The sequence below is a fragment of the Calonectris borealis genome, chromosome 1 (genome assembly GCF_964195595.1).
Source record: "Calonectris borealis chromosome 1, bCalBor7.hap1.2, whole genome shotgun sequence".
Taxonomy (NCBI): domain Eukaryota; kingdom Metazoa; phylum Chordata; class Aves; order Procellariiformes; family Procellariidae; genus Calonectris; species Calonectris borealis.
In genome coordinates, this window is record NC_134312.1 from 67,301,627 (window position 1) to 67,326,174 (window position 24,548).

Below are 24,548 nucleotides of genomic sequence, written 5' to 3' on the forward strand. Positions count from 1 at the left end.
ATGTAGTTTTTCAACTATTTTTAAGTCCTTACAGTATCAGTGAAACTGTAATTACCTAGCTGAGCACTTTTGTTGAACACAGCTTTCGATGGCAGAACCCAACGTTCTTGTCTGACCTGTGGGACTGATGTTAAGTGCCTTATGTCCAAATTTTGTATTGAAAAAATCCAAATGTGTCAGAAAAACTGTACTCCCCTGTTACCAAAAAAAAAAAAAAAAAGCGAGCAATTTCAATTAACTTCAGGGTGTTTGGATTTTGCTTTTGCTAAATAAATTATCTTCTCCCCAGACAGAAGGCTCTGAGAACGCAGCAGCCGTAGTGTCCTCTCAGTTCCCCAGAAAACCCAGCCAGCAGCAGCACTGAGTCGCTGGAGGGGTGTGATCTGCTCCTCTCGGGGGAAGAGCGGTCGTTGTCCCACACCGTCCCCCAAAGAGGCAGCATTAACTGGATAAAAACACACTATGGAAATGGAGCATTCCCACACCAGGCTATGAGCGCTATGCTTCAAGACTGTTTTATTTGGCAACATTCTGTTATTTTACTCTTTTTAACAAAAACTTTCTGAATAATGCTTGGGCAACTTTTTGATAGGCTTCATATTTGCGCACCTAAATGTGGCCAACTTCTTAGCTTTGCTCAGCATGTAGCCCTCTCACTGTTGTTCGGGGCAGAGGACACTTTGTTGATTGGTTTGGGGTTTTTTGCTTAACGAAAAAAACAAACAATAAAAAAAGCCCTGAACAATAAGGCAATGGAGCAGGAAGGTTTAGAAGTCTTTTATTATAGCTTGGATCCTTTTTTTAAAGAGCACACCAATTTTTGTCCATACTTATCAATTATGACCCCACAGTAAAAACATGAATGATCCTAAATGTCAGTTTCATTTAAAACGAGCTTCACTTGTAATTAAGAAGTTAATTGAGAATAAAATCAAGTCTGATTTTTTTTCCCCACATAAACTGCCCAAATGAAAAATAACAGATGAAATCTTTCTCCTTCACTAGGTGTATTTCTTTTTCTTGTGATTTCTTTTCAAAAGATTTTTTTCATTCATGTACAGTCTGCAACAAATTAGACAAACGGCTTTAATTTTTTTTAAATTTCTTTTTAAGTGAAAATCAAATAACAATGGAAGGAAACTTTACTTGATATTTTGATTTTATTGGTGAATGAAGGTATCGCACTTTTATGCACTTGCTGTGGCTAACTTTGTGCTAGTGGTTAACAGCACAGTTCACTAGCTAACATTGACTGTTTCAGTTCCACGCAGGAAAATATCTTCTTTTTTCTGTTGTCACAAGGGAGCATTCCACTTCTCCAGCCCAGCACCTAAGCATCAGACAAATCATGATGTTCCTAGATTAACGCTAGGTCATTCCTTCTCACCAGCATTTGCTTGCCTAGGATTAGGAGGAGGAGAATCCCTCTGACTTGTAATATCTAAAATGATTCTGTTTATTTTCAGAAATACATGCAGGAGGCGAGGAGTTTAGGAAAAAATTTAAGGCAGCCCAAACTCTCAGACCTCTCTCCAGCTGTGATTGCGCAGACCAACTGGAAATTTGTGGAAGGGTTACTGAAGGAATGTCGCATGAAGGTAGGTCCTCCCCCTTCCCGCCGCCTGCTCTCCCCTTGCTTACACTGAAGTAGGAATAGGACAACAGATAAAGGGTATAGAAATAGGACAGTATGAAGGAATTGTGCAAACTGTTTTTTTAATTATTCTTTTAAATTTACAATCTCTGTAAAGAGATTTGAAGTTTCTCTGGTCAGGCCATTGGCGATGGTCTCTAGATTAAGCATGTTTAAGTAAACTCATCTATAAATTCTGTCCCTTGTTGGATAACATTCTCAGAAACCTTTGGGGATTTTTTTTTAACAGACTAAACGCATGTTGGTAGAGAAGATGGGCCATGAAGCAGTCGAGCTGGGACATGGAGAAGCCAACATAACAGGTCTGGAGGAAAATACGTTGATTGCTAGTCTCTGTGATCTGCTGGAAAGAATCTGGAGCCATGGTCTGCAGGTCAAGCAGGTTGGTAACTGGAAACTCAGGACTTTGTGCGCACAGTACTCTAGCAAATAACGAATGCCATCTCTACCTTTTAAGCTGCTACTCAGTGGTGTCATTCCAGCTTAAAGTGGGAGGTATCTTTGGGCTCAGTCCATGGTTCATATCTTGTGAGGGCTTGGGGAGTTCTGGGGGTTTGTTTTTTGGGGGGTTTGGTTTGTTGGTTTTTGGGTTTTTTTATTTGAGAGGTACCTCTAGAAATTGTAATGATGTTGTCAGATAGGTGTTTCTTCTCTTTCAACCTTCAGAAGGGAAACCCAGGGAGAGGGCAAAGAAACAAGGCGGGTGGTGTGACTTCTAGGTCAGTGAGATGGTCCTCTCCTCTTCCTGAGGTCTCGTGGCCCAAGAGAAGAGATTGATTCTCACTACTGAATGTTTGGCCCACTGAAATGCCATCCCATTATTTTGCCATGTTCACTGGTCTCTTTTTCTTTTGCCTGATTTATTTAAAGCTATGTACTACATATTCAATTTTCAGGGGAAGTCTGCTTTGTGGTCCCATTTACTTCAGTACCAGGAGAGAGAAGAAAAGCAAGAGCATACTGCAGAGTCCCCAGGTGAGTACTTGGCAGTTGACTCCATGAAGGGTCCATCACAGTGAATGAACTTGGGCCTGGGAGGAACAGTGCAGCCACACAAAACCCATGCAGGATTTTCGGTGTATTTGCTTGCTAATGTCACATTTACATTTTGAGACCTTTCGTAATCATTATGAAGATGCCTTGGTGCCTGGACAAAATAGATCGACATCGTTGGAAGCAAATGAACATACTTATCCCTGCCTGGAAAATCACTCGATGTCTGTTCACTACCTTCATTACCTTTTAACCAGTATTGAGTGAGGTGTGAGAAGCACTGCTTCTGCAAGAGGTGATTTCTGAAGGAGCTGAAGGTGTGGAGCTTTGGCTAAGACAGCTGACATTTTTCTTTCAGTGAGCACAATCTCTCTCTCAAATCCCAATGTGAATAACTCAATGTTCAATAAATCTTTATACTGGTGGACAGTACAGTTCAGAAGTTGTGTAATTAATCTCTACCCATCAGTCTAGGGCTCGGTTTATGCTTTGGCTTGGCCCTTTTCAATCACTAAATTACTTCTGTGTTGTGAGAGATGTTGGTTTTCGGGTGACCTTGAGATCTCTCTGCCCACAGGCTGCTGCTGTGTATTGTAGTAAAAGTCTCTGACCTTTAGTGGGTCATCTTCCAAAGACTCTCCAATCTTCCAAATCCTGCAGATGGGAACTTGTGTGATCAGTCCTCAAAGACACATCTATGGGCAAACTAGTCTCGCTCATGAAAAGACTTTTTAATAAGCTCCAATGAGTAATGCACCAAGCAATCTGGCTGGCAGGCACAAATTCCTGAGAGCAAAATGTGTCGCCACAAAGCAGTTTGATCAGAGTAGCAGAGCACAGAAATGTGTGGCATTCGTACCTTCGAATATGCTACTGTAGCTTAATTTTATCTCGTCCTTCTCAGTTGTGAGCTTTCCATAAAAACTTATTACTAATAAAACTCATCACTGTACAGATTTATGTTAATGTATTTCACATACGAAAAAGGAAGCTGTTAAATCTCCAAGTTCAGTGCTGGATTAAGGAAGGAATAGGTAATGTATTAAGCATTTTTCATTTTTTGCCTGCTTCTACATTTCCAGGATAGAGTTAATGATAATGCATAGAAACATTGCAGTTACCAGCCACTTAAGATTGTTTTCAGCTGTATGTAAAACAAATGCATTGCAGACCATTACTGTGATTTTGTATTAACTTCATATATTTTCTCCATTGTAGTTGCTGTTGGAACAGAAAGACGAAAGTCTGATACAGGAATTACTCTGCCTACTTTGAGGGTTTCCCTGATACAAGATATGAGGTACACAGTTTCCTAAAGCATTAATTGTGGTTTTAATTGTGTAGCATAAGGTAAAGATCCTCATTGGCTTTGGGTTTACAAAGGCTAAGGAGAATTAAACCTTCTCCTTAGCCCACATTCAAATCTACAAAGTGTTGCCTTTTTATTTTACAAAACTCTTTTGCATGTTTACTTGATTTATTTTAGCTAAAAGACAACAAAAACCACAGAGGTTTTACTGGGGTTTTTGTCTTCCCAGGGGGGTTCTTCTAGCAATAAAGCCAACTTCTAGAAATAACAGCAGATATGTTGAATTCCTTAGCACTTTGAGTTTGTTTCTTTTTGTTTTGAATTACTGACCAAGCAAGTACAGTCGATAGACAAAGCAAAGGGACATAAAAACCTGCACGCAATGCCTTAGCAATATTCTTTCTTTTCAATTAGCATTTTGTGACAAATAGTAATAAATGTACAAATTTAGAAATGTAATTAAATCTAGTATTTGGGTGAGTTTAAAGTTGGAATGTGAAGTAAGGGCAGGTGCTCTGTAGGAGACCACAGCCTGGCTCTGGAGAGCTTTTTAGGAGGTGTTGGTTGGGAACTGGAAGGATTAGAGAGCAAGAAGAGGTGGAGGCTGATGTGACAGCACCAGGCAGTTGTTCTTCAGGGCATCTCCTTGACCAAGCAGCTGTTTTGACACTTCACTTGCTATGGCTTAAACATTGCAGTGGGTTAAAAGTGCCATGAAAAAAGGGGAGGAGTAATGCAATAATGCTCATCTGTAGAGAGCTGGCTAGCAATTGCTAGCAATTTAATGTGTGAGGCAACGTAAGTATTGTTTCTTGTAATACCACGTCCTTCTTCCATGTAAAAATATGGCAAAAAATCTTATGGTAAAAACAAGATTAATTGTAGTTAGTTCAGAAAAACATGATTACAGTGATGCGATTTTTACCATGTGTGTTATTACAGATATTTTTTTTCCTGATGTGAGAGCCCACAGATTAGTCAGATTTTTCTGAAAGAAAATGACTGTACTTCCCACCTGCAGTGTGCAACCCTTTTGTTTCATGCTATGTAGTTTGAGTCTTGTGCTCTGATTTCAAAGAATATGAGATGCCACGTAAGGCTAAAACAACATGCGAAAGAGGGAGGGAGACTATATACAGTGTAATTAGGTGTATAATGGCAAGAGGTCATTTTGAACACGTGTCTGTCATTTTAGCATCCCTCACATGGGACATGGCAGCTATTTACTTAATTCAGTCCTGTGAGGCTGACAGGCATGTAGGGGGTCGGTCTGAGGAAAGGATGAAGGAGGATCTGGAGCGGAAACTCACGTGCTGGGGGGGGGGGTTGCCTGCAGAGGAGGCTGTGTGCGCTCGCTGCTGCGTCCATGGGTTTTGTCTTCTGCATACTTCCACTTGAGTAATGAAAGCCCAGCACAGCTCTGAGCTCTCTTGCTTGAATCGCAAGACTGTTTCCGCTGGTTTTCAGAGGAAAAAGTACAGAAGCAGAACACTACCTTTTGTAATATCTTGGGTATTCATGATTGTCCACAAACATGTCTGGTCATAGAAAATGCTGGGCAGATGGTGAGTTGAATTTGTCATCCGTAATCTCGTGGCATACTTTCTCCTGCTTGGAAGAAATGCTGCTTAATATTTGTTTGCACACACAAATTTATGGTGAAGTTAGAAGGATGGGTAATTGTTAAATTGCCGGGGCTGCGGTCCTAACTGAACTAATGGCTAGAGGATTAAGCATTGCCTTAAGCACGGCTTGTTTTTGATGGCTCATGCAAGGTTATGTAAACAACTTAAAAAGCAGGGCTGAATCACAGTCACGCTCTGCATGTGCGATGAGCCTGTGCTACAGGTAACGTTGTACGTCCTCTGTCTCCCTCGCAAAGCCACGTATCTTAGATGCGGTAAGGAAGATGCTCAAGATGTTTATTTTGGTCCTCTGCACGGAGAGTCTCTGCACAAGTGTGTTTGGGGGGTATGCCCTTCAGCCTTTTCTCCGGGCGAGGATCTGCAGCATCTCTCCCACCCATCTTCCAGCTCCCCGGCAGACTCCTCGGACACATCGCTGTGCGTCCAGCTGGACCAGTCAGTGCCAAGGCAACTCCCCGAAACCTTTGGTCCAGCTGGGCTGAAGTTTCGGGTCCTTCCCCTTCGGGCAAGCCCTTCCTTGCTACCAGTGCTTGCTTTCATGCCTGTGTTGTGCCTCCCCTGCGGCAGGGATCTTGCAGCGGAGGATGCAAGCCCCGGGTGCTGGGCCCACAGCAGTGATGCTTAAGCTGCTGCAGTCAAAAGAAGCTGGGTTAGCAAAGACGGGACGAGCTAGTACAGCTCCTTTCTGACTGCGCTGAGATCACGAGCATTCACACCATCCTCGGGGGCATGGTGATACTGAGCAGCTGTAACCTGTTCTGTCAGCACAGCTATTTGCAGAGGGTATGTCTCGCCATACCCCAGACTTCCATTTGACAGGGAAAATAGATTTTTCTTTATTACTAATGGGATTAAAAGCAAGTCCCAACCTAGGGAGTTGCATTGAAATTGCTGTTCAGTGCCCTGACAAGAAGAGTTTGCTGTTTGGCAGTGAGCATACAGTGCTTACACTTAGGTCACCGATAAAAATAGAACTGTTCTGACTCTCACAACTGAGAGCGAAATAAATGTGAGTTCCTGAATGCTCTGTTCAGGAGCACTGTGCTTTTGCTGACAACAAGACTGATTACTGAATCTTTTTAATGTTTCTGGCAAGCTGCGTGGTTGCAGATCCTTATTTTTCCCAAATGCACAGTTAATGCCAATCTGGTCTGAACCAGAAACAGGTAATGAAGAGGTACAGCGCATGCATGGAATAAGGTTGAGTCCATCTGCACTTGAATCTTCTTACAGTAAAATAACATATTCTACTCAGTGTTTCATATTAGATGTAATTCAAGCTGATCACTGGGGGGGAAGGGGAGGGAGGGAGATGATAGTCTGTGCTTTGATCTTCCCATCTCAAAAGACTTGAAATGTCTGAGGAGAGTATCTCCACACGATGTACTTGAGTGTAGTGCGCATCCTGTTTCCCAAGGACTCTGGATCACATGCCCAGCTGTCTGGGCTGGAAGGTCTAATGCCGGCTGCCACACTCTGAGCCAGGCAGGGCTTTCCAATGCCAGGAGCAAGGCTCTCGGCAGTGATTCAGCTGGTAGGCATCGCTGCTGACAGAGGGAGGCTGCCGAGCTTGCTTATGAAGGGCAAGGATTGTACGTCAGTGTAATGTGCCCTCTCAGCTCACTGAGAGTTAGTGCTTCTCACCTGGTCCATCAGAGAACTACCCACGTATCACATTAGGAAACAGGAGGACAGTTTCTTTTTAAAAAAAAAAAAATTTTTTCTTTTTTTTTTCTTTTCTTTTTTTTTTAAAGGGGTTTTAAGTAACCTAGGTTTTGCCACTGGCAAGCTACCATCACTCCTATTGATTGTTTCTTCCTGATGGTGCTTCAGATATGTACGTACAGCACAGAGCCGTCTGATACAGACCCCTCAGCTTGGATTGCAAAGGTAGACCTGCATTTTGAGAATTCGGGTAGGTCAGCCTGGCGGAGAACAGTGCTGCTGAGCTATGTCTGGTATCTACTTCACTTGTGCAGAGCGAAGACGAATTTCTGGACAGCGCTAAGTTGTACTTTGCAAATTTGCCCTTAAGGCCCTAGCCCTGTTACATTAGGAGCTCTATATAAACAAGAGAGTATTTTTCTTAAATAATGCAGGGTCTAAATATAACGTAAAGCACGCGCTTGGGTATAACAGATGGGGGAAAGCACGAGACAGTGAGACTATACTGTCGACGTAAAAAGCATCAGTCACAGCATGACTTTGTTGGATTTTCTTTGGAGTAAATATTGCCACATTCCCTAATGCTCAGCAATGCGTGGAGGGCCTTCAAGGAAGATGCAGGAGTTGGGAAGTAAATCGCAACAGAGATCAGTTCAGACTCAGCTGATGATACTTGGAGCCTGCCATGGAGGTTTGGAGGGCTGAATTGCCTGTGCACTTAACATGCAAACTGCGTGAAAATTAAGAAATCGCAGCCTTTTCTTTCCCTTGCTGGAAACTGTTACTCATTTTTCTTGCTGTTTATTTAACCAAGTGGGGGGTTTTTGGACGCAGCTTCACCCTGCCATGGCACTTCTCTTCCTCTTCTGAAGCTCCCTGTGCTCTAAAACTAGGGTTTCTGGCATTCTCCAAACTGAAATATGGGAAGTTTAAAAAAAGAAAAGCAAAACCATAGAAGAAAGCCCCTGTGGAACAGTTCTGCTTTCCTACAGACCAAGCATGTGGAGGCCTGTTTAGATTATCACTTACATGAGGGCCTTTTATATCCCTAAAAATGTGATTCTGCTTGTGACTGCCTGTTGCTGCTTTTGCCCCAACAATCCCCTTTTTCTCAGATTTCCCATTGCTTCTGCCATCAAGGGGTTTGTTAGAGCCTTCGGAGTAGATTGTGGTTTGAAGAAACTCTTAAGATGTGCATTGTCCTCTGCCCTCCCAGACATACCTGTTCGTGTCAGCAGCTTGAGGGAGCGACCGTGATATAACTGGGTCTCACAAGGTGGCTGCTTTTTTCAAGTGTTAGCAGTGTGCATGAGGACATCTACCTCAGGCAACGCAGGGTGAGCAAATCTGCCTGGCCGAGCAAATGCCAGGACACAGAGCAGCTGATACGGGCTGTAGCGCGTCCGGGTTGCAACCTGCCATGCCCGGGAAGGGCTGTCCCATGTCCCCGGGCCAGCCTGGGGCTGCCGGGGGTCCCAGTGCCACCGTGCAGGGCTCTGCGGAGCCCTGCTGGGGGCCTCTTTCTCTAGAAATGATGTCAGGAGACGTTTTCCAATTCAGCTGCTGCATCACACTGGATGTTGCCATTTGAAGCATGTAGGATTTTAATGATTCGTCTATTTATTTTTTTTTTCCCAACCCATTTCAGGCATGTTCAGAACATGAGTGAGATAAAGACCGATGTGGGGCGAGCCCGAGCCTGGATAAGGCTTTCTCTGGAGAAGAAGCTTTTGTCTCAGCACCTGAAGCAGCTGCTTTCCAACCAGGCACTTGCCAAGTAAGCTGGCTCTTTTTCTCAAAGCTTTGCTTTCACGTCTTCCTCACTGGTGTGTCAAGGTGCTGGGCAGCCAGGTGCCCTGTTTGGGTACTGTGGTTTCCAGCTAGAAGAGATTGATGGGCAGAGGGTAGCTGGGAGAGGAGGTACTGCCCACCCAGCAGCGCAGAGGTCTGCTCATCTGCCTGGAAAAACAAATCACAATTTTCAGGAAGGAGGCGTTAGGTTTTGGTCAGATCAGTGCACTGATACAAGCCACTTTGCAGCCCTACAATGACTATATCTTGCGCAAATGAAGCAGCAGGGGCAGGAATGGCCCTTTTCTCACAGCAGCCCTGTGTTATGTTGACTCAAGCCAAACGCAGGCCCCCATCCTGCCTGCTGATGGGCTGGGTTAGAGGCCAGCGCTCCCAGCCACTTAGCAGCTCCCCCAGCCTTGCCTCCTTTTGCAAGCACAGGCACTTAACAATCTGCCTGTGTAGATGTTCCCCAACTTCATTTTCTCAAAGCAATGCATTTAGGAAAAAAAAAAAACAAATGTTATGAAAACATCCTAGCTATTGCATACAGTTCTTAGCAGAACTGGCTCTGTGATGTTACACGCATGATTATGCCAGAAGCTACCAAATACTCAAATCTGCTAATGGGAAGAAAGAGGAGTAGCTGGAGACAGTCACCTCTTGGGTGATCAGCTGAAGGCACGGTGGCAGACCTGTCTTTTCCTGAAGTTTCATCTGCATCTATCTACCGTAGCAGCTTTTTGGGAGTCTGTTGCCTTCAGACTGCAGGCAGTGTCACAAGCTCTGTGCTTTCTCAGAGCGGGTCCAGGTTAACTCCTGGTGTGTCTTTGCGCTGCTTTGGGCAACTAGTGATGTACACTGGGTTTGCTGAAATGAGAGAGTGGCGGGAGGACCTTGGTGCCTTCCATGGTTTGGTGCCTTCTGGTTAGTTTTCTAAGGAAGATTAAGTTATTAGACAAGGCTATTCCATGGTGGGAAGAAATGGGGAAGAAATGAGGTTGCTGTATGTTTGTTCAGGTCTCCTGTTGTGAGCAGTGTTAGTTTATATCTGTGCTTTGCAGCAGAACTAAAACTGATCCCTTAATGAGATGAACTCTGTAGCCTTGCTATGGTAGCGTGGAGCTGAGTGTGGTCTGTAAAACACCTGTAGCATAGAGGGTAAATGCCCCCTATGGGTTTCTAGCAGCTTGTGTTAGCTGGGGAATCTCACTTTTCATACCTCCCATGATGATCAACACTTCATTTGGTGTTTTGAGATTCAAACACCTTTTAAGATACCTGATGCTTTTACAACAAGAAAGCAATGCATTTGTTTCTACCAGGAAACTTTACAAGCGTTACGCTTTCCTGCGCTGTGAAGAAGAACGGGAACAGTTTCTGTATCACCTGCTCTCACTCAACGCTGTAGATTACTTCTGCTTCACAAGCGTCTTCACCACAATCAGTGAGTCGGAGCATCATTTTTTTCCCCCCTGAATAAAAATTAGTTGCTGTCATGATTTGTAGGAGACGATGTTGCTGCTGCTGTTGCCGGTGTCTGAGTAGCTGAGCCCTTATCTGGAAACCTTGGTTGTTGCTGCCGGGCTCATGGGTGCTGGGTGTTGCTCTGGGAAACCAGCTGGAGAGCCAACATTGTGTGGGAGTGCTTGGGAGAAGAGCAGTGCACAAAGGAGAGTAATCAGCAGAGTGCTGCTGTAGCACTTCGTTTTCCTTGCCAAGTTGTAACAGTCTCTTTCCTCTTCCCTCCCAGACAAGTCCTCTACATCCTAATGCTTCTTTCTGGCCTTAAGCGTGCATCCTAACAGCCTGCTCTCTGCAGACTGAGGAGGAGATGGAAGTCTTGGAGGATGAAATACAAGGCACTTTGTGCTCTGCTGTATATTTTTAATCTCTTTTTGTCTCTCTTTAAATGCCAAAAAGATTCCCTCCCCCTTCCTCTCTTGTAAGGAGAGCAGAGATTGGATCGAAACCTGAAAATGAATCCTCGTCCCTCCAGCAGTGGGCAAGGCTGAGAAGGCAGGACCCCATGAGATGACCTAATTATTTGGATTCACCTTGGCAGCCCTTAGTCTTCATTTTCCTGACTGTTCAGAGTGAAGTGAAGCAAGTTTTACGTGGCTGTCAAAACAGGCACTCATTCTACTTTTTCTCCTCTTAAAGCAATAAATCCCCTCAGAACTAGCACAACGCAAAGAAATTCATTCATCCTTGGTTACCTTATTTCTGCGGGGCATCCAGCTTGACAGCTTTCCCCTGTAGGACAAGCGCTTGGAATTTGAGGGTGTTTTTTTAAGTGCAATATCATTGTATGGCACACAAAAAGTAAAAAAGGCTGGCTTATCTTACCCGCTCAAAAAGGCAGCTTCTGAAACATAAGGAGAGGGAGGCTTGCAGTGCTAGCACGCAGTATCTGAGTCAAATCCAAACGGGGGTGGGCGGCAGTCCTTGTCTTAAGCACGTATGGGTGGTGCAGATTTAAAAGCATAACAATAACATAATATGATTTTTAACGGGGGAATGTCCGCAGAGGCACATCAGACTCGAGACTTTGGCTATGCCGTTACCAGCCACGCCAGCACTTCTGACGTTCCCTTCTCCCCAGTAACCTTCCCTGTGCCCCCTTCATCCTTGCACCCTGCCGGGGGCGGCGGTGCTTTGCCGCAGACCGGGTTTATCGCTTTCCTCGGCGGACTCCGGGGCCGTCCTTGCGCTGGCCCGGCTCTGCAGCAAAGGCGGCGGCCGGTTCTGCCGCGGGGCTGCAGCACCACCGTGCGGCGCCACCGCCGCCGCCCCGCGCTGCCCGCCGCCGCCTCAGGGCGGGCAGCACCGGGCCCCTCGCTGAACCGAGGGCGGCTGAAGGAGCTGGCGCAGCAAGCTGCTGGCAGTAATTAATGCGGGTCGGAGCTCCCCAAAAGCTGGGCCGCAGAGCCGCTGCTTCTGGTTTACGGCTGGCCGGAGCTGGGAGCGCGGCTGCGAGCCTCCGTGAGAGGAGAGGCTCTGCCGCGGCAGCGCGGCACTCTGCCGGCTTGTCTCAGCCTTGATAGGGAGGACAGAGGAGGAGTTCCCCGTGTTAGGCTGCTGAGACATGGGACAAGAGCTTCCCTTCAAGGGAGAGGCGTGGTTTACTCCAGAAACTGTGTTTACTCTGAGGGGAAAAAAAAAGTCAAGACTAACTGATTTTTTCCCCCCCTGTTCTTAGTGATCCCTTATAGGTCAGTGATAATTCCCATCAAAAAACTAAGCAATGCAATAACCACATCAAACCCATGGATTTGTGTGTCGGGAGAACTGGGAGATACAGGCATAATGCAGATTCCTAAAAACCACCTAGAAATGACATTTGAGGTGAGTATATGCTCTTTACATTTTACTTTTCAATTTGAAACATGCTTCCAAATAAACATTAATTTAGTGAAGGTTTATTGCCTTAAGATCACAGCATTTCAGATTCTGTCCGGGTGTTCAAGGTCTCTGTACATTCCAAATCAGGAAGAGAGTGCTGCCTGCCCCTCCTGTGCTACATGCCCCCTCCTGTGAGCACGTACCACTTTTAACCATAGGCTTCACTGCTGTCCCTGGCCCAGCCCAGGGTTCCTCTTTTCTCACTTAGCCAATTTATTTCCACGTCTCATTCCCTTCCACATCTCCTTGCCAGCTATCCTAATTCTCTCTTTCAGGGCTCAATTCTGACTCCTCATTTCCCTTCCTAGTTTCTTTTCCCTTCTTTCAATTTGTCTGCCCCCTTACCACCACCCAGGTCTCAAATTTCTTCACTTCCTTCTGGCTAGTCCCAAATTTCTTCTCCTCCCACTCCAGCTCCTTGTCCGACATCGCTTTCCTTCCAACCAGCCAGTCTAACTCCTGTGTTCTTCAACTTCCCAGCTTCATGTGCTACCCCCAGCAAACCACAGAGCCACCATCCCCATCGGGGTCTTTTCTCCGTGCTGTGGTTTTCTCTTTGTGTTTGACTACCCGGCGTTCCCCTGTGCTTTCTCACCCATCAATTACAGGTTGGCTTGGTGCCACCCCAAAGCAGCTGGTAGCGGGAATTGCAGGGAAAGCCCCGTAAGGCTCCTGTAGCTCCAGGCTGTACCATATCCAGTAAAGAGTGATTTCGTAGGAAAATACTACAACTAAAGTTGCATCCATTGAGCATATGCAGACTGATCTTCAGCAACAATAGCAAAAAAGAAACCTCTTGCCAAATATAGGTAGATTTTGGCAGAGATAAAGAGGATATTTTCATGATACAATGGCTGCCTCTCATTCAGATATTAGTATTTCATAGAAAAGATCTGCAGGCTTCTGACAGGCAAAATAACATATTTAGACATTTCTAAGAACCATACTAACACTGTTCTAGAATACTCCTTTGGCTGAAGCTTTCCTAAAATATCAACCCACTATGGAAAATGTCAGCTCAAGCTACTTCTTTGGCAGTATTAGAAGCAGTGAAAACCAAGGTCTTGCAAGGGAAGTGTTTAGGTGACGTTAATAGATGTTGCTGCCAGCCCCACCTACACTTACATATTGCACTGGAATTCACAGTCCCTTGTTTTCCTTGTTCTGTCTCTTTGTGATGTTAAGAGTCTCATGTTACTGATTTTTGTCTTGCCCAACAATAAGGAAATCGATCTTTGAAAATAATAAGGGATCTAGGGACTGCTTCATAGTGTAGAGTGAGTCAACTGAAGGTCAGTATGCTCAAAATGCATTTTTTTAAAAGCTGTTTGTACTGAAGATCTATTTCTTCTACAAAAGCACACCCTTTTATCACCTTAGCTCAGAAATTTGTAATTAACACTTCTCAGAAGTATTCAGAGTGAGTGCTCACAGCAAAGAACGTCATCTCTTCACAAGCTTTTAATGGTTTTATTTCAAGGTATTTCTTTTCTCCTGTGTTAAAATAGTTATTCTGCTTTTCAAAATGTTCTGCGTGTTTGGTTGAAAATACTTGCTGTATAAATCAAAGACAACTGAATAAAAACATACATTTGAGACCATATGTGTGCATGGGGGGGGTGTTGTCTGTTGTTTTTTAAATTAAGTAAAAACTGTTATTCATTTCAGTGCCAGAATTTAGGGAAGCTGACGACTGTTCAGATCGGTCATGACAACTCAGGGCTACTAGCCAAGTGGCTGGTTGATTGTGTCATGGTCAGAAATGAAATAACAGGACACACGTACAAGTAAGCAACAAGTTTTAATTTTCTTTGTCTGAAACTCCTACTTGTTAAATCTAGAGAAAGCAAGAAGGCATTCATCTTCTCCACAGTTGATGGAGCACTGTGGGCTGATTTGGGTACCCAGTAGGGTTGGGTTGGTCTCCCCCACCCCCAGTTTTCTGATTTCAGAAGCCCTAGTTGAAGTCAAATAATCTGATAAATATTAAATGACACTTGAATGTAGGATTTGCTTTGCATCTCTCTGAGACAGGATGGATACTTTTGAAGTGATTCATATGTTTGTGTCTAATAATTAAATCTCTTGATTTGAAGTAGTGTGGTAAAATTGTGCACAAATGAACTCTTTAAATCCCCAAGAGCTGGAATAATAGTTTAGGGCAAATCTTTGGTTTCTTTTTCTTTTAAAAATATTCAAATAAGTACTGTAACAAATGTACAGAAACTTGGATTACAAGAAAATAAAAGGTTTTGATGATTTCTTAATCTTCTATTGAGTACATTCCTCTTGTGTCGAAATGATCTCCTAACTCATCATTGGTCTTACAAAACATCTGGCTAAGCAGACTTAATTTTTTTTCTAAATCTGGACTTGGAAAACTATAATTCAGAGAGGTGGGCTCCAGAGCTCAGGGTTGGCCACAGAGTATGGGGGAAAGTAGGAGGAAATGGGGTACGAGGACTGGGGGTATGGACATGTGCATAGATTTCATTAGGACTGTGGATGGGGTCAAAAAGTACAGGAATAAAATGTGAGGTGAGGTTTGAGCATGAGGAGATGTCACAGCTTCAGCTGGGTGGGAACTCTGTGTGAGGATTTAATTGTTAATCATCACAATATTTTTAAAGGCTGAATATCAGTCGTGGTTGCAAGTGAAAAATAACCCGGCAGAAATCAAGATGTGAAATATGTGTATAATACTTTCTGTTGTCCTGTGCTTTCATGGAAGCTTTGCGTATTTCCCTTTTCCTAAGGATGGAGGTGAATGTAGTTTTCTGGTTTGGTCCTATCAATTGTGGTGCAGGGGATGCTGCCTGCTGAGTTCTGGTTTGTGAAAAGTTTCTGGCTACAGAGTATTCCCTGCCCGTTAGCAGTGTTTAGGGGTTCTAGCTGTCCCTCAACCTTTGAGATCGAGCTAGACTACCTGTGTGGCTGACCTGTGCTTGTGCTGGCTGCGCGGCAGGTTTCCCTGTGGGCGATGGCTGGGAAAGGGTGTTGACGATGGCAGTTTGGAGCGAATACTCATTGGAGAGCTGGTGTCCTCCACGTCTGACGAAGAGCTGGGAAAGCAGTGCCGTACCCCACCCCAGCAGAAATCTCCTACCACGGCTCGCCGACTGAGCATCACTTCCCTCACAGGGAAGAACACCAGTAAGTCCTTTCCTTTCTCCCCAGGGCCCTAGAGAAGGGGCAGCAACTGCTGAGAAATAAAGCTCCTGTGAACAGGAGAGCTGCTACTGAAGCAAGGCTTGGTGCAGAGGAACAGCTGCGAACTGATGAGTTTTTCCTGCCCCGTTTGTGTGTCTGCAGCTTGCTCTGTGACTGTACACATTGCCTCTTTCAACGTCCCCATTTGACAGTGAGAGATAATAATCTTTTTCCCCGGAGCGTGGGGATAGGAGATGAGGGAGGAGGAGGCAGCAGAATTTGCAGCTGATGCTGCTAAGCTTCCCGGCTCAATTTGCAGTCAGTGGGAAGACAGTCCTCTCTGAAGGGCAGTTCAGAGCCTGACGAGGATGCTGTGAACTGCCTTCTGAAGGAGCACATTTCCAGAGGGACCCTAGGGGACATCAACTTCACGTCCCTAAAATTAGCTTTTATGAGTAACTGCACCTGGCTACAATGGGGCATGGGACTGTAAGGCATTCTCCGCTAAAGCATACAGATGAGCACAGTGTAGATCCTGTTCATAAATCTGTCCAGCTCCTGTAAAATTAGAGGACATGACTGCTGAAATGTCAAGCAAGGAAAGATTAGCCTCCAAGAGTAATGCAGCATTTAAAAACCACCACGGGACCACTGCAGCTCTTCACATGTGTGAGTCTACATTAGCTGGAGGAGCGGGCACCAGAGCTACTTGCAGAGCATTTCCTTAGGTCTGAGAACACTAGGGCCCAATAATTCATTTGTCTTGTGAGCTACATGAGGCTCTGTGTTAGACCTGCCAAAGACTCTGGAGATCATCGTGTACTAAAATGATACTGAATGCTTCCAAAATAACAATTGTAGGACAAGCTAATAGCAACCTACATATGTCTGAAAAACTAGAAAGGACTCATAGAAAAAACATGAAAATGACTGAAGTCTGGAAGACATCTGCTTAAAACGAAGTTTTAAAAGTTCAGTCTGTTTTAATCAGAAAGTGAATAAGGGACTAGATAATTTTCTGCAGGTACCTGCATAGGAAGATGAGATGGTAGCAGGTGGAGGCATAGCATGATTCAGTAGCAGAGGCATCCAGCTAAACAGATTCAGAGCAAAACATGACATACGTTCTAACACAGAAGACGATACCTTACTCTTGGAACCATTAATAAGGAATATTCTCTGCCTGTGGCCCCTCGCACTGGTACAATGACTAGACATGTGCCTACAATAGATACGTGTTTTGGCTCAATAAAACATTGTGGGTTCAAGTCAGGAATTAATGAGTGCTGGGTTTTCTGGTCTCTGTCACGTAGAAGTGAGTCAAATGACTGGGCTACAACCTTTCAGCCCATGTCTCTTCGTGTGAGGGTTCTGTACTCCATGTGATGAGCAAGATGTGATTAACTCAAAATATTTATCAAGCCAGATCCTTGGGTGTGCATTTTTAAGTAAGGTGATCTATTTGACTATTCCAGGATTGCTCATCAGGTGCTTGTAATTAAGGCTCAGGTTTACCCAAGACAAATGATTGCCTGAATTCTGTTAAAGATACAGAATAATTCCTGCAGTTCAAGCTATGTCATCATGAGAATTTGATGAATGTTTTAAAGTTGGTATCTTCAGCTAGTACGCTCTCCATCATTTCACAGAGCCTAATGCGGGACAGATCCAAGAGGGAATCGGGGAAGCTGTGAACAATATTGTGAAACACTTTCACAAGCCAGAGAAAGAGGTACTTCCTACTTTTCATTACTTGCTTGGTATCTACAATGCATGTAAATATTTTTATAAACAGAAATGGAACTGAAGTACCAGTAGAGACTGTTAACCTTTAGATTTGAAGCTTCTGGCATACAAACAAGGCAAGTCATACTTACAGACTCTCCCTTTCCCACAGAGAGGGAGCCTTACCATTCTGTTGTGTGGAGAAAATGGTCTGGTCGCAGCACTAGAGCAGGTCTTCCACCATGGATTCAAATCGGCTCGCATTTTTCATAAGAATGTCTTCATTTGGGATTTCATAGGTAAGCTGGTATGTGATTTGGAGGCAGAAGGAGAAGAAAGATTAAGGCAAAATGACTACTCATGCACAGACCTCGGATTCTCGTCAGCTAGGGTGCCATTTGTTCCTGCCTAGCACCTGCCCCAGGTTGCTTAAAGTCAATGAGAAACAAGACGGAAGATGAGAAGTACTAAACTCTATATAAGGGATGAGTGTGAATCTATGCCAAAATCTAAGAGCACTTCAAATTCTAGTCATTTATTCAAAGATGATTGTTCAAACAGCTGCTTTTCTACCCAGAAAGAAGGTAGGCTGGAGGTTGGGGTAAAGTAGCAATCCATCTTAGGGGGAGAGTTTGGAAAGGGCAGGGAGTGAAAGGTTTAGATTTCTAGTTGTTTATGAGAACTCTCCTAATCACTGCACTGGTCTTCTGGTGATGCTTATCTGTAGGCCTGTGTTGCGGTAATTTAAGCCGTACTTATGCCCTTAAAACATGCTCGCAAGTTGAGATACTTAGCCTGAGGGTAAGTGCTTACTCAGAAAAGGTGAAAAATCAAAGCTGATGGTATCACTTACAATGAAACCATTAGATAGGTACGCTGGTGCGGCTCCTGGATGTTACCTAACTGTGTTAGACATAAACCAGTCTGCCGACCACTGCTATGTAGCAAAGGTGGAGATCACCTTTGGTCTTCAGAGTGAGGAATCCATATATAAACTGTGCAATAGGTCTCGGCAGGTTGTTTTTTTAAGGATTCCCTTGTGTAATTCTATGTCCCAATGCTCACTGGGTTCTGATTTTCTCCCTACCACAGAGAAAGCTGTTGCTTATTTTGAAACCAGTGACCAGATTGGAGACAATGAGGAGGCCCTTTTGCTTCAGAGATCTTCGTGCAAAACCTTCTGTCATTATGTGAACGCCATCAATACAGCTCCAAGGAACATTGGAAAGGACGGCAAATTCCAGATTCTGGTTTGCCTGGGGACGAGGTACCGAACTGCTCTTCGTTATATGTGTCCTCTTGCGTTAGACTAGAAGAATATTTTTACATCGTTGTTATTACTTTTAGTTTTCCATTTTAAGACATCTCATACCTATCTATTATCCAGTACTTATTTTAGGCAGCTTTAATACTACATGAAAAATTGGAGCAAAGAAGCAGTAATGATACATGGCTAGTGTCTAAACTGCTAAAAATATTTTGAGCTCTTTTATAACTGTTAGCTTGACAGCCACATGTATGAAATCTGTCTTGAAATTGTATTTTTGATGAAGTGCTGGCTATGGGAATGCAAAGTTCCTTTGCAAGAGCTGGTGCATTTCTAAATCCTCATTGAATCACTTTGCCTATGAAAATGGGATGTCTGTTATAATTTTGACAAAACTATTCCAGATGAATCTTCCTTTTCTAATAGGATGCTTTCTGTCTTGCACTTGGGGAGGGGGGAGGGCGGGGAGGGTTGTATTTCGGAGGGTGGAAGTTGGTATGTGTAGAAATAAGTACCATTTTTGTCTTGTCTGTCCGGATACATGGAAAACCAGTTGGAAAACAGTCTATTGGTTTTTCCTGAGTTTTACTTTCCCTGTTCCTGATCTGAAAATGTTGCTAAATTCTTCCAAAGTCAATTGTCCAGTTCTGCTGATAGCTTTCCATCTTCATTCCTACAGTATGTTCAGTTACCTGTATTTTACTAACAAAATCAAGGGTTATGATTACACAGGAAACTTTTTATGTGCAAATAACATGCATCACCCACAAAAAGAGACTGCACGTTTTGCGTTGTGTTCTTGGAGAAGAATTTCAGTTCGAGATCTGTTGTACTTGCTGCTAAAATAATTCCTTTCATCCCCTTTGCAGGGACCACTTGCTCTCCCAGTGGATCCCGTTGCTGGCAGAGTGCCCGCCCATTACAAGGATGTATGAGGAGAACGCTCTCCTACGGGACCGCATGACTGTCAACTCCCTTATCCGAGTCCTACAGACATTGCAAGATTTCAACATCATCCTAGAAGGATCGCTCATTAAAGGAGTGGATGTTTAGCATGGCTTTGCTGAGAACTTCATTATTCCTTTCCCAAGCAAGCAAACCACAACTGGAGACCTGTCAGGACTTGAACACGATGGTAGTGAACCACTGTAAGGCAAAGCTGCCAGTTGAAGCGGGAGTGGGAAGCCCAGTTTGTGCCCGATGGGGACTGTCCTCTAAAGCTGCAGAAAGCTAAGATGCAGTATTGTAGTTTATTTGAAACGGAAATTTAGTATAAAATAGAGTATTTTCGTGTGTTAGATGTGTGTAAATATGCTATCTTCTTTAAGAAATTATATTACTCTAAGAAATTTTTCTTAGACTGAATGTTCTTGTTCTGACTATGAGTAGCTTAAACCCAGGGGAAGGACTGGGGGGGAGGGAAGGACCGAGGTGGGAAGGGATGCCGCTACTTGCTTGCAAGGAGGAAGCCAATTAATGTGTAAATACAGCGCAAACTCAGCAGGGCTTTTTTCAGGTATTGCAAATTAATACAGCAAATATCCTTATGTAGCCATTGTGATTGTCTCACTCTTGGAAATGTAAGCGTATGCTGTTTTACCCTACTGTACAGGGCCTCTCTTAGTTTTTTGTTTGTTCGAAGGCTCAACCCTTTCCATGCATGGAAGTTGTGAGTCATCATTTTTTTTCTGTAAGGTCTTTTGTGTCACTTGTGTTGATCTCCAAAAGGGGAGACAAGTGTTGAAATGCATAAACACTGGAGAGGAGGACTGCTGTGAGCCTCGGAGCCTGAGACTATGAGAGACCTGTTCAAGTGGTGCTGCTGCAGCCTGAGATGGGGAATGACGGCTTGCTTGACTCGCTCGGTGTGTCTCTTGCCTGTCTAGATGTTCTGATAATTCCCCCTCGCCCTCAGCCAGTTTGTGTTGTGGATGACTTTTTTTTCACATGTTGAGGAATTTGGTTCATACCAAATTCTTGCTGTACTTGAGAAGAATCATTGCTGTAGAGCCACAAACACCGATGTTGCTGTGCTACTGAACTGTATCAGCCGGTTTTGAAATGCTGACAGGTTATGAGTCTTCCTTTATCCCACAGAATGAGTGTTCCTAGGAAGTACAGAAACTGATTACTTTCTTTTTTTTTTTTTTAAATTATCAAGCTACAAAAAAAAAAAAAAGAATGAAGGAAAGGGAACAAAACAAAGAATCTCAGTTTGGTATTTTGAGGCTCCTCTCCTACACTCTTTCCAGTTAATGTGTTAGTAATACAGCGTGTATATATAGATACAGCTCTTGAAGAGGAACTGGGAGCAACTGAAATCCTGTACGCTAGAAATTTAACAAGAGATTACATTAAAATCATCTTGTGGATACCATGCAGCAAATACAGAGTGTATTTTCCATTCTTGTGGATGGGAGTTGGAAGGATCTGAGGGCATTGTTAGCTTCATCTGGTTTTAGTTTTTGGAGGTTAGTTTAAATATAGGTGTTTGTTTTCACTTGTTTATTCACTATGATCTTGGCCATTTCGTCAGTGGATTTCTGTGGATGTCTCACTGTCAGCTGTGGCTTGGGAAAGGCCCCTAAACTGGTACTGTAAGTGTATTGCCTCGCACTGTGCTCTCAAGTGGGAGCATTAGGAGGCACATGGGAACGGTGGGCAGTAGCAGGTCTCGGTATAGTGTGCACGTGGTGGAGAGAGGGATGAAAGCTAAGGAAAAGGAAAGAAGATGAAAATTAGGGTTTGCTTTCTCACCTGCCTTTTGTCAAGCTTCTCTACTTTCTTGTGGTCCTTCTGCTGTCCAGTTCTTGTAACAGCACTCACTTTAGTGTCCAAGTTTCACGTCATATTCCCAGCCAGGAGAAAACTCTTTGTGTGACTTTGTTTCATTAGAAGGGAGAGTTTTATGTTATAGAAGTTTTTTTGTTTCTAAGAAAGAAGTAAAATAACACTGTCAGGGAGTCGTTGACTTTAATGAGGGTTCCAGCTTTTAATAACAGTTCTTTCCTCCTGGGCTTGTACTTCCTTAAACTGACTAAACTCATCCCAAATACTGTAGGCAGCACTGCCATGTCACTACTGTGGCTGTGAGTAACTAACGTAAAGGCTGTGAATGGTGTCATGAGTTAGCAGCCAGAGCCCGCGGCTATGTGACATCTCTCGTACGTTTCCAGAAATGTGAGATTTGGGGTGTTAGGGTTTTCTGTGTGGCCAGGCAAGTCTGCTTAAAGTCAGCAGAAGTTGCATGACAACCCTTCAGCAGCAATTGAAAATGCATCCCTAGTACTTAAGTCTATCAATAAATTATATGTTTAGCACCAGAAACCATGTGGCAGCATTATTTGGTAATGACTGCTTAGGATGTTTTGATTTCTATTACAACTCAGGCCTTTTATGTCTAATGACGGCTATACATGATTTTTTCACGCCCAGCCCAGTCTAAGTGACTTTCATTTTACTGAAATAATAACCTCTTTAGTCCTTGGATTTCTTTGCAGCATCATCTGCATTTTCTAGCTGGATACTTCTCAAAAGTATACTGCTGCATGCTTCTCCAAAGAGTATTTATGACTTCAGCAGTCGTAACATTCATCTGACATGACACAGGTTAAGTGCAAGCAGGATAAAGTAGAAATGTGGGCACCTCTAAAGGTCAAGCATAGATGACTAAACCACACACAGAGAAAAGGGTAACAACTACATAAAGTCTTTCTTAAGTTAAAATAAGTCAAAACCTGAGAAATTTTAAAATTCAAAACAGGTCCTTCGCCCATTTCAAACTACATTAAGGAACCTTTAGCACTTAACTTCAGCACAACTTCACGTCAGCCTTTTCAGCAAGTGTTGACTTGTTTGGTTTTGTCAGGTTTCACATCATATTAATAATAATACAATAAAAATTATGTGTCTCGTATTTCCTTGTAGGCAATAAAACACCCTAAGATACGTTGAAAGGGCACAGCTGAGTGCCTCGGATTCCTAGAAGACTAGTTATTTGACAACCTTGGGAGTACAGTTCTTTGTAGAGAATTTTTATTCTACCATGTATGATTTTTTTTTTTAGCAGACTACTTTTGTTTATTGGAAACTGTGAGGTTTTTTCTGTAAGGTTTACAGAAATCATTCTACCCACTAGAATGGTGAGAAACCCATCAGGATTCTTCTAAGCTAACACAATTTTTACTTCAGTGTTAAAGCACCTTCTTTGGTTGAGAAAGGGAATCTTGGAAAAGACCAAAGCTCTCTGGTATCTGCTTTTTAAAAAAAAAAATTCCTATCCAATACCTGTCTGCAGATGTCTGAGTTTGCATAGTCCTGTTATACTAACATCCAGCATGGTAACTTGAGGGAGTCAGAGAATCAAATGCCTCACTGTGTACAAAACGTGTATTTATAATTCTCTGAAACGAATGAAATTCTACTGTTTAGTGAAAAATCTATTCATGTTTATTCCGAGTTGGTTTGTGTGATTAGATATCATTGTTCAAAAATGTCTTTAGAATAGTTGCGCAACGGCGTATTTGAGAAAATTCCTTCTTTCAATCAAATGGAGGTGTGCATCTTAAGGGGAAATATCGTATGTTACACTTGAAATGTACAAATGTGCCCTGTATAGCTTAAAATGATCCTTAAATGTCTCCATTAAGTATATTTTGTCTTTACATTATTACTAACTGAATAGGAACTGGATTATTTTCAAGACGACATTAGTAAAAGTATTGTTATATCAAGCACTTTAACATACATACCACAAACTGACATGGGTTTTTCAGGTTTTGAAGTACATTGAAATACAGCTTTTCATGCTACGTCCTTTACAAATAAAACTGTGAGAATAATGGTTGGTGTCACTTTCTCCTTGCAGAGAATCCAAGATTCAAGTCTCAAGCCGAAGAGCTGATCTGAACCTGGAGGGTATGTTTTCTAAAGGGAACAAGTCGAACAAAATGATTCAGCTGATAGTGACTCCTGGTACTGGGAACTTGCTGGAGCAAAGAGGAGGAGGGGGGGTGAGGGTCCGCTCTCAAAACCTGCCCTTCTGCCTCCCCTGACACAAGTGTCTGACTGTGCCCAGCCTAACCGGCTCTTCCTTTTCAAGGCTTGGGTGGAAAGCGTGGCTGATCGAAGGGAAGACATGGGATCACAGTGAAGTCTACCTCTTACCAGGGTGGCGTTTGCTAGGCAGCCTGGGTTGCTCTCCCTTAGTATCTGGAGCGCATGGGGAGGAGTGGGGAGAAGGGGGTGGGATCCTGTTGGCAGCAAAATGGGAAGCGTGAGATTAACTGCAACCGAGGGTCTCTCTCCTCTCTTGATATGGGTTGCTCTGATATTTGAACTCAGGGTTAAAAAGCTGGAATGAAATTCATGCCTTCCAGTCTGTCAGTTAGCATGTCCCATCAGAAGAGAGGTTGATAAAGAGAGAGATGGGTGCCTGCAACAAAAAAGGTGCAAAAGAATGATAGTGAAATGCCTCGCTTAGTAATTAAAGGCTCTTCTTTCTGGATTTTCAGAAATTTCCCCCACCCTGTCCCTCCCAGCTCTAGTTCTGCTGGAATTGGCAAAAATACCAGAATTTTTGAAAACTGCATAGTTGAAATGCAGTTCCCTGCATGTGTGCGTGCATGGTGTGTGTGAGGTGGGGCGTATCTGTTCATTCATTTTAACTCTTCGTTTCGAAAAGGCAGAGAATCTCAGGAGACAACTGAAAAGTCTCAGAGCCTGGGACCATCTATGTGGGAATCCTGAAATACATCGTTTGATGATACTGATGTTTATCAACAGTGTAGCAGCAAAATTATAGGATCCCATAAATGTGAATAAAATCCATAGAGCTGCTTGTGGTCAAATTTCAATAGGAGGAATGGCCGTACTTAATACACCTCCTTACTAAATGTGTTAGGTTTAAGTATGTAAATTAGAGATAGTGGGATCTGACATCTT

General features: G+C 43.5%; 1 protein-coding gene across 1 annotated transcript in view; it reads left to right on the top strand.

The window, feature by feature from the left end:
- Positions 1 to 23,446, top strand: part of DENND5B (DENN domain containing 5B) — a 117,488-nt gene extending 94,042 nt beyond the window's left edge. The window contains exons 9-21 of the mRNA XM_075142986.1: positions 1,467 to 1,598; positions 1,884 to 2,036; positions 2,551 to 2,629; positions 3,866 to 3,947; positions 8,916 to 9,044; positions 10,384 to 10,505; positions 12,261 to 12,406; positions 14,132 to 14,250; positions 15,429 to 15,616; positions 17,263 to 17,345; positions 17,511 to 17,637; positions 18,431 to 18,605; positions 19,475 to 23,446. Of these exons, the coding sequence (XP_074999087.1) occupies positions 1,467 to 1,598; positions 1,884 to 2,036; positions 2,551 to 2,629; positions 3,866 to 3,947; positions 8,916 to 9,044; positions 10,384 to 10,505; positions 12,261 to 12,406; positions 14,132 to 14,250; positions 15,429 to 15,616; positions 17,263 to 17,345; positions 17,511 to 17,637; positions 18,431 to 18,605; positions 19,475 to 19,658 (1,719 nt within the window). The 3' untranslated portion in view covers positions 19,659 to 23,446. The remainder of the gene's footprint in view (positions 1 to 1,466; positions 1,599 to 1,883; positions 2,037 to 2,550; positions 2,630 to 3,865; positions 3,948 to 8,915; positions 9,045 to 10,383; positions 10,506 to 12,260; positions 12,407 to 14,131; positions 14,251 to 15,428; positions 15,617 to 17,262; positions 17,346 to 17,510; positions 17,638 to 18,430; positions 18,606 to 19,474) is intronic.
- The last annotated feature ends 1,102 nt before the right edge of the window (positions 23,447 to 24,548 follow it).